The sequence below is a fragment of the Monopterus albus genome, unplaced genomic scaffold (genome assembly GCF_001952655.1).
Source record: "Monopterus albus unplaced genomic scaffold, M_albus_1.0 scaffold9.1, whole genome shotgun sequence".
In the NCBI taxonomy this organism is placed as follows: Eukaryota; Metazoa; Chordata; class Actinopteri; order Synbranchiformes; family Synbranchidae; genus Monopterus; species Monopterus albus.
The window spans coordinates 1,346,792-1,356,431 of record NW_018127889.1 but is presented as its reverse complement, the minus strand read 5'-3'; the positions used below and the strand labels follow the sequence as shown (position 1 = coordinate 1,356,431).

The following is a 9,640-nucleotide window of genomic DNA, read 5'->3' as shown; positions in this document are numbered from 1 at the left end:
ACAGCAGAATCAACAATTAAAGGAAGTTCAAGCTTTGGCTGAACCACTTTCTCTCTCTAAAGGCTAAAGGTTGTCAACTTCTTAGTATAATAGACTCACACGGTTCACAGTGTCACTTGATTAATGTCGAGGCTGTAGATACAGGAAGTTGAAGGATGGTTTATGATCAGCTCTACAGAGTCAACTCCAAAGCTGATATGGCAAATGGGCTCATGCATACCAACATGAGTACTCACATCTTTCTGACTGTATTGATGATTATGCAGATTTGGTTTGGAGTGGACTGAAATAATGCTGACTGTGGGATCAAGTAAGAGTAACATCTTCATTCACTGGATCCTCATTTGACATGGTTTGAAAAAATAACCTAGAGTGAAAATGGTGTATTGAAAGACTAACTGTGCTGCTTCTCTATCTTATCACACTACAATGTTTTTACTAGTTTTCTCCAAATGAGAGGAGACCAGGCACTCAACGCAGTCACGACTGACCTGGCAGACACCATGGAAAGCCTGAACTTAACAACTATGACACTGAAAGTTAGAACAAGCAGATATCCGCATATGCAGATACTGTTAAAAATGCACCAGCACTGTTACAACTGAACATTAAAAGCACTCACAGTATTGTTATCATCAGTTTCAGCTGTGGCTTTATCTTTAACCACCATTTCTGACCCAGAACAATAACAGCTGGAGCAGCTAATGGCAAAACTGCTTCTTGTGGTCTTTGACGTGGAAACAAAAAAGTGAAAGAAGCATTTTTCATTTATGAGAAAAACACAAATATTGGCAAGTGTGGTGAACCTTCCTGTGGTGACACCTAAAGAACGGAGTCTTATGACACTGGAATGACACCGTTTTACATCAGTCAACATGAAGGAAATGATGGGAGAGGAAGTGATTACAGCAACACTCCATCTCCCCACCTCCAGGATCTCTGTCCTGGATAGATAAGCCACTCCTGTTACTAATTTCAAGCAGAAACGCAGGAAATGTGACAGTGTAGTTTTCCGCTTCCATAAACAAGACGACTGCCAGAGTTAGCTGCCAGTCTTGTGTGCCTCTGGGCTGAGTCTCCCTCTGAGAGAGACAGACATACTGACAGAGAAAGTGAGCAAGGGACTAGAGAGACGGAGAAAGTGAGACAACAGGAAAGAAGAAGAGCAGAAGGACAGGAAAACCTATCAGAGGAGAAGAAAGGCAAGAACTGACAGAACAAGAGGAGAAGGGAGAAGAAGAGAGTAAACTACAGGCTGAGCTGGGTCTCTCTTCTTCTCCTCTAAAAGAAAAACAATGGCAGAAAACAACACAAATCACTTTCTGGAAATACTTCAGTCTTTCGATGCTGGTGAGTTTCTTTTTTTCTGACTTCCCTTCTTTTTTAGTTGATCTTTTTCATGTGGTCTCTCTGATGGGACCGTTGTTTCCTCAAGAATTTAAGCTTTAAATTACCTCTGGAATAGATACAATATGTGAACCTGGTTACTTTATCAAACAAATTAGAATTTAGACATTCAAAGAAACCTTTTTCAGTATATACAAATACTCAGTCAAAATCTATAAAAAGGTACTGATATGGATTCTTAATGTTTTTTCTCAGTTATCCCAAATGTCATTTCCAGATGACTTTTGACCAATGTCTGCTTTCCCCTTTCCTAAAGCCAGAGGGGGAAAAATACTTCTGTGGAAATATGGGCTGGTGGCAAGAGAGGTTCAGTTTTTTTAATGCCTTACTGTAGTAAAAGGAAATTAATTTGTTTTCCCTGGCAAAAGTCCAACAGGATTTGCCTTAGCTGCTAGTCTTCTCTCAAGCACGCTTATGTTGGCAATACTACTTCCAAGGCAAAGAAACAATGAGCAAAAGTCAGTGGGTTGTTTGTAGTAAAGAAATGTGATCAGTTTGTTGTATCCAGAAGACGTGCTCAGGTAAACACAAAAGAGAAAAGCCTATTATTATTTTGTCAAAAAACATCTTGCACTATACTTGCTGGAAATCATGACATTTGTAAAAAAAAAAAAAACTGATTGTGCTTATAATCTTGGTAAAGCAATAAATTCTAATTAAAATTTCTTCCATTAACAGGGGATTATTAAAAAACTGACTTTTATTAAGAATTAAGTGCATTTAGATGTACTGCATGTATGGAGCTATTATTAAACTCTTATTCCTCAGTGATTTTTAAGAGCAAAAAATGTTGGGAGGAAAGAGGAAAAAAAAATCAAGTAGCATAGAAATAAAACATTTAGAGGATGTTTGTGAAGTATCAATCAAAAACACTGCAGCACAGAATATCCTGTTTAATGTATTTCTTTTTCACAGTGCCTCTGATCATAGCTTTCTGTGTGTCCATGGCCGTGGGCCTGGTCTTGGGGGCCCTGGTTTACGTGATCCTAACCTGGATGTCCCGACGCAAAGCAGGCTCTGCCAACATCACACGTCGCCCGGCTCATCAATCACATTTTAATTCCCGCAACCGCCCAGGCTTTAATCGCAACAGCAGCTATGACAGGCGCAGCAACAACAGTTTGGTCAGTGCTGCTTTCAGCTTTCACCGCCAGACGTCCTCTTCAGATCACCTTGACTCTCCAGGGCAGAAATCTATTTTCAAGGCCTCTACTTTCCACCCTCTCATTCAGTGCAGCCAAATTGCAAGGAAGGCAGAGGAAGGAAGCCAGACCACGCTGCCTCGTACACCGACTCTGACCACACCAACTGGAACAGGTCAAACTCCAGCCCAGCCAGCTGCTACCCCACCCAGACCTGAGTCATTTCTGGGGAACAACAGCCCAAGGGGCTTTCATGCAACACAGACCCCACCTCCAGCATACGAGAGCATTATTAGAGCTTATCAGGAAACAGACACTTGAGGAGCAATGGCACCATGCTGACAAAAACTGAATGAGCTCAGAGTTGTAAATAGATTCAGAAATAATGGACAAAACCTGTCTTCATTTATATGATCAGGGGAGTTGGATTTAGCAGACATCTGATAACTATGCAAAAGAGAGAATAACTATGTAAGCATACCCCGAAGGGAGACAAGGATTTATGTGTTATCTTGTCAATAATACTGTAGCTGTGTCACTGATTTATCTATGCAAAACTTGGTGATAACTGCTTCAAACCCCTTTGATGTTTTAATTACTGTCACTTTTTTATTTTTTTATTTTTTACAGTTGTGGTATATAGGTGTGTGTTCCCTTTAAAGTAAATTTAGTCCGTTTGCATGTACAGTATCGGTAAGCATGAGAGAGGTCCACAGAAAAAATTGGATTAGGTGTATGAAGTTTTTGTATGTTATGTATCTCTAAAGTATGCTCATAAGTTAATGTAATAAAAGCAACAATCAAATACAAGTTTTCCCTTACAAAGTCTAGGGGTGATGGTTTCTAGCACAAAAAAGCAGTACCTTTATCCTTATCTTGCTTAAGGTAACGAACGCATGGTTATAAAGATAAGAACACTACAAAATATGGCAAACCAATAGTTTTCAAAATGCATAGTTTTCAATAGAGATGTTTCTTACATTCCATTTTTGTTGATCATGTTATACAAATGTTAATAGCATTTTATACTGAGATGCTGTCCACTAGTGGATACAATAGGGGAAATGTCTTATACAAGTATGCCTCATGTTAATCTGTCAGTAGCACCATCATCAACACCTCCTGCAAGCATTATGATTTTTACAATACTTTTTATTTATAGCAGGATTGATGTATTGGACTGATTTCTTATTATATTACAGGTGTTTTATTATTTTGTATGCTCCCTTTACGCAGACAGTTTCTTTATGTCTAATCTGACCACTGTTTCCTGATAGGGGAACTAGTATACTACAGTTGTGGTGGCCTCTCAGAACCCTTAAGCTTTGCTGTAAGAAAGAAAGGCCGCCCTTCTAACAGCAAAAGACAGATATTTTGTTGTATTTTGATTATATTAAAGTGTCCTAACAATGCTACACACAAATGGAACTACAAGGTACGTCAAACGTTCACTATTGCTTGATAGCGTTTCAAACACTTTTGCATAGCGCATTCTGACGCGTTAGATGACGTATTATTTGTGAGACCAATTGTCGCTGTGTTTATGAATACCGCTGGGAGCTGCAGTGACGGAAACATTAATTACTGTAGACCTGGTAAAAACTGTCAGTTAATAAACAAGGTAATGAAAATTAATCCACAACGCAATCAGTCAGTCGGGTAAAAAATGCAGAAAGTTCGAAGAACGACACGTTAGCCAAACGCTGACGTTACATTTTTAGTAAGTTTGTGTAAGCTAGCGGTTAATTTAGCTTGACAAGTTGTTAAGAGTTTTAACTGGACTGCTTATGTTAACATATGATCTGCCATAGTGTAACATGAAGCTGAACGATATGGTCAACCAGGATAGACTGCAACTGGCTTAGCTATAACGTTAGCCAAATTAGCTAACCTTAGCTAGAAGAGTTGTGAGTGAGTTGATGCCTTACATTAGTTAACTACAGTTGGCATTAATTATTGTCACGAGATGGCTGGGTCTCTGTACTGTCGCTTAATTAAGCGTTAGAGCCTTGTAACTGGATAAAGTACCATAGTTTTACCATTACCATTAGTTTTAGCATAAATGTCCCTGGCCACGACACAGATACAGTATGTAAATGTGTATTATAGCGTGAGATAGGCCTAGACTGGATAAATGGTTATTATTCTTTCGTACTCTGATTAACGTAACTTGGCCTAAACATACTCGGGGATTTGCAGGCAGAGGATGTCTGTCGCAGCTTTACGTTTGATCCGCTGTAGGAGACTGAGCACAGCTGGGTCACCTGGAGTGAAGAAAGTGCTTAAGTGGAAAGATTTAAGTAAGATATTGGACATAATTGGCGTTTAAACCTCTTACTGTCAACTATCTAATACTGTTACTCTAAATACATATGACCTATCCTTCTTTAATAAGTTTATTATTGCTGAAATTTAGGGAAGGTTGCCAAAGTAACCGGCGCAGTTGTCTTAGGGTAAGTATAGTATTTTCGTGCAGATTTTCATTTTTGATTCCTACTAAAAATAGCCAAATTTGATCTGTATAGTTTGTGTGAAATAACATGAATGGCGAGCAGCTTATCCATAATCTCTCTGCAGAGGTGGTCTTTTTATTACTTATGAAGTTGTTGCCTTGGACAAGGCTGTGACCATTGACACTAGTGCGATTCTTCAAGAGAAGTACAAGTCCTACATTTATCTCAGAGCCACAACCTCAGATGAAACGGAGACCCTTACTGCAGGTAATCAATGTCGTTCTGCAAGGCCAGAGTAGGCTTTTATAATATAGTCTTTTAAAAACTCCCTGCAAAACTAAAAATATTACAACCATTGTAAGATTTTTTTTTAGTTATATGTACTGTTTTTGAACATTTGCCCTAGATCTCAGATGAACTGGCAAATGTGCTATCTTTATTTTTTCCTTGTAAGAGCACAGTTATAATGAGTTTGCCATGTCTAGTGACATCTGTTACCATTAGTTCCTGTCTTTCCTTCCTTTGCCCTGTCTACTGTCTTTCCTGCCTCCATATTGAGTCAGTATGTTGACTGATCTCACTTGCACTACTCAAGGTTCACTGATTTAATGGAAACAATTATCACCAACTTATACCGAGATACCAACTAGGAACCATTAGTGTTTTAATAGAAATGTAATTAAAATTTGCCAGGTTGTCATAGCAGTTACTTTTGTCACACTGCATATATTTCAGGGCTTACATACAAAGCAAGGGGGGAACTTCATAAAGCAGCACGATGGCTTCTGGAAATAACCTCAAGGCTTTTTATGCAACCGCTAGATGGTAAGAAACCAAAAGCTGGCTTTATAGCTCTTCACCTTTAATTCACTTTTCAATTGAAAAGCAGAATGTATTGCTAATAAAAAAACAAATATTGTCAGGAAACAGTGGCCATTTTTGTTGTTTTTTTTATGTGGAGTGTGCACATGAAGCCCAAAGGAAACAGCTGTCTTGCACATGCACATCCTGTTTTAAAATGCCATAGTTTGGCCATTAATGTGTATATTGTGCAGTTAAATGTTGCATTAATCTGATTGTTTTGCTCACTTTACATGACATCTTTCATGCCTTTTGTAAATGGACAGATTTGTAAATTAAGTTGTAATGTGTAATAGCTTATTCAGAACATTGTATTCCAGTAAGACATAAGACTATAATAAGTTAACTTTACCACTTTTAAAAATGAATAGCTGCCACACCGATGAAACATGGTTTGCAACCACAAGGTCTGTAACTTCATAGCTGCTGTCACAATCTGAAGGTGGTACTATAGTTAGTCATACAGTTTGAGTACAGTTTTACAGACCCCTAGGAATATTTGTATACGTGTTTCCTCTTTGTTCTCCAAATGTTCCGCCAGTCAGTTTGGTCTGCATTTTTATGATTTAGAGCACTTTAGCCATGTGGATGCAGACCCGCATGAGGTGGCACTATGGGTGCTGCTGAAGAGGACACAGTCAGCCGTTAAAGCCATCAGACAACAGGCTGTACAGCAGCTTGCAGACAATCACCACTGGCATGGTAACATACACAAAAACCACTGCATATAATGGTAGGCTTATTTATAACAAGAAACCAAGGTGGGATTAGGTCACATTTGTTGTCAATATTACAGACTATCAGTATCAGACAGCAGCCCAGGTTATAGACCAGACAACAGCAGTGGGCCTGGCTCGGACTCATCAGGTAGACCTGCGATTCTTCCTGCCTCCACCTGCATTACCTGATCTGGAAAATGTATGTATCCTCACTGAAACTGACAGTTTTTTTTTTTTTGATCCTATACTTTAGCTTTATCTCACAAATGTACTGTATATAAAGGTGCTAGCTAAGAAGTGTTAACATCTTCTTCACAGGGTATGTCAGCAGAAGATGGATTAAGGCAGCTGCTGGCATCTCTGCCTCAGTCTGAAGTGGACAAATGTGTTCAGTACTTCACATCATTGGCCCTCAGAGAGAGCACTCAGTCCATGGCAGCACAACGGGTAATAATGACAGATGACTGTATCTATGTACTCATACATAAAGACTTTAGGAAGCTAAAAACCCGAAGCAGCATGACAATAAAAATCCTCTTGCATGCCCATACTAAAGTGTAATTCAAAATCTCTGAATGCTGACACTAATACCGGTGCTCTCGCATGTTTCAGGGCGGTCTTTGGTGTTTTGGTGGCAGTGGGCTGCCCTATGTCCAGAGCCTCACTTCTGTCCCCTCAGAGAAGGTGGAAACCTTCTGTCTACAGGCACTGGTCCAACACTCAAAGGTAATGATGGCAATTATGCCTCTAAACATGATTTGGTCTTGAGGAGAACCTGTTTTAATTCCCTTTGTGAAAGGGATCATAGAAGCGTATTCTGCAGCACATCTTGTTTTTCTCCCCACAAGAATTTAAAAGCAAGTCAAACTCTTAATTCATAATCAAGGCATTTTTTTTTTTGTCAAAGTTCAGTTAATTCCTTGGATTCTTGTGTTTCGTGGCTGGAGGGGCACTTGTCTGCATGCAAGTATGTTTAGTGCTTTAACTGAAATATATTGGACACTCTTCTTTAGATTGCATTGGTTTCTGAACTGAAACAGTTTCATTATCTCATCAGTTAATGAGGGCCATTTGTGAACAACCATCTTAGTGAGTTGGAATAATCATGTGGTTGATACTTAGTTGTTATTATTCAGTAAGGTGAATAAATGTTCTGAACTTACTGATCACATTTCTTGTCTTCAGGTCCAGAACCACTGTGATCACATCGTTGCCAATGGGGGTCTGCAGCTCCTCCAGAGGGTTTATCAGCTTCGTAGAGACTCCCTGAAGATTCAGAGGAACACTGTTCGTATCATAGGAAACTTGGCACTCAATGAGAGTGTTCACCAGGCCTTAGCCCAGTCTGGTAAGTTTAGAAATCATCTCAGTATTCCATAGTGTTCTGCTTATGTGCAGTCTTGGATGGTCTTAAAAACAAAATGTAAAGCTTATTTTTGCATATTCATATTTTATCTACAGAGTACATATTCACACTTACAATACTTTATCACTGAAATGTGAACTTTATGTTGTCATCACAGCTACCAACTGTTGATCAACCCAGACATGCTTTACAGTAGTCACACTTTTTACTATTTTCTGTCCCCATCATATTAATTGAAAACAGATTGTAATGGATCCAATCTTTCTTCCTTACTTTACCATCAGGCTGGGTATCTGTCCTGGCTGAGATGATGCAGTCTCCTCATGTCATACAGGCATCTCATGCAGCTCGCGCTTTGGCCAACCTCGACAGGGAAACTGTGAAAGAAAAATACCAAGATGGCATCTACATCCTCCACCCACAAACACGTGGCAAGTAGGAAAACTATTAATTGTATTGTCATAATTTTTATAGGTAATTTTATTTTATATTTAAACCCAAATTTATTTTTGACCATGTCTGAATTTCCAGTCAGCCAATCAGTGCAGACGTGCTGTTCATTCATGGGATTCTGGGGGCAGCTTTTAAGACGTGGAGGCAGAAGGACCGAAATGCATCAGAGGAAGCAGAGGAGGAAGCAAAGGAGGAAGAAAGCTGGGATGACTACACAGAGTGCTGGCCAAAGGTAAGAAATTCACCTAATTCCTCGAATTACAGTGGATCACCACAAAATGTCTTTCCATGTAGGAGTTTGGTTTTCACAATGAAATGTGAAGATTTTGATTAATCTCAAGTAACTGAATCATCTCTAACTGCTGTCCTGCTGTGTCGTCATGTCCGTTTTATTCACAGTCATGGTTGGCTGCTGACTGCCCAAATCTGAGAGTACTATCAGTAGAATATGACACTCACCTCAGTGACTGGATGGCTAAATGTCCCGCTGAGAATCAGAGGTGAAGAATCTGCAGTTCCTTCAAATGTCCACTGATGTTTAAGCATAAAGTATCATAAAGCTGTGCAAGTATGGAATTTTACATTTTTCCTCTTATTGGAGAGATTGTATTGATTTTGATTAAAACAATTATTACTTACACAGCAAGTAGTAGTCCTAATTATCCTAATATTTTGCACACCCTTTCCAACATCATGACAGTTGTCTAACCAAGCTACCATTCATGTTGAAAAAATGTTTTATTGTCCCAAATGTTCCAGTATTCATTATGGACACATTTAACAGGATAACAATAAGTGACCTGTTTATTCATTGCTTTTGTCTCCTCAGGAAGTCCATGGCCTACAGAAGTCGAGAGTTGCTAAAGAAGTTAAAGCTGGCAGGGGTTGGAGAGAGGCCTGTGATCTGGGTAGCACACAGTATGGGAGGTATTTTGTCAGCCTTTTCCTTCAAAGAATCAAATCCCCTGAATGCAAAAAAAAATTGATTTGGTCTTATTTCACACCTGCACCTCAGCTTGTCTGATTTACAGGTTCACTGTCTCTTTGTATCTTATGTTTGATTGCCCACCCACCCCCCAACCCTGTCAGGATTGCTTGTGAAGAAAATGCTTTTGGATGCTTCAGAAGATCCAGATATGCATGGGCTGTTAAACAACACCAAGGGCATCATGTTCTATAGTGTTCCTCACCGTGGAACTTCTATGGCCGAGTACTCAGTCAATGTCAGATCTCTCCTCT

General features: G+C 39.4%; 2 protein-coding genes across 2 annotated transcripts in view; both read left to right on the top strand.

Annotated features, from left to right (window-relative positions):
* Nucleotides 1-1,003: 1,003 nt before the first annotated feature.
* On the top strand, nucleotides 1,004-3,478 carry myct1a (myc target 1a). The gene is made up of 2 exons (XM_020589723.1): nucleotides 1,004-1,350; nucleotides 2,323-3,478. Exons 1-2 carry the CDS (start codon nucleotides 1,296-1,298, stop codon nucleotides 2,868-2,870), a joined length of 603 nt encoding a protein of 200 aa, XP_020445379.1. The 5' UTR covers nucleotides 1,004-1,295; the 3' UTR covers nucleotides 2,871-3,478.
* Nucleotides 3,479-4,060: 582 nt separating this feature from the next.
* The window catches only part of serac1 (serine active site containing 1), a 7,187-nt gene continuing 1,607 nt past the window's right edge, over nucleotides 4,061-9,640 (top strand). Inside the window, 14 exon segments of the mRNA XM_020589694.1 lie at nucleotides 4,061-4,849; nucleotides 4,966-5,002; nucleotides 5,127-5,269; nucleotides 5,738-5,827; nucleotides 6,434-6,565; nucleotides 6,660-6,781; nucleotides 6,901-7,029; nucleotides 7,195-7,308; nucleotides 7,768-7,930; nucleotides 8,233-8,383; nucleotides 8,480-8,633; nucleotides 8,801-8,901; nucleotides 9,231-9,328; nucleotides 9,491-9,640. The exon segment at nucleotides 9,491-9,640 is cut by the window's right edge and continues 5 nt beyond it. Of these exon segments, the coding sequence (XP_020445350.1) occupies nucleotides 4,756-4,849; nucleotides 4,966-5,002; nucleotides 5,127-5,269; nucleotides 5,738-5,827; nucleotides 6,434-6,565; nucleotides 6,660-6,781; nucleotides 6,901-7,029; nucleotides 7,195-7,308; nucleotides 7,768-7,930; nucleotides 8,233-8,383; nucleotides 8,480-8,633; nucleotides 8,801-8,901; nucleotides 9,231-9,328; nucleotides 9,491-9,640 (1,678 nt within the window). The 5' untranslated portion in view covers nucleotides 4,061-4,755.

Bases quoted from the DNA above. Each gene is read 5' to 3' on its own strand.
- myct1a (XM_020589723.1), top strand. From the start codon at position 1,296: ATGGCAGAAAACAACACAAATCACTTTCTGGAAATACTTCAGTCTTTC. The intron at 1,351-2,322 runs GTGAGTTTCTTT...TCTTTTTCACAG, and splicing joins ACTTCAGTCTTTCGATGCTG to TGCCTCTGATCATAGCTTTC.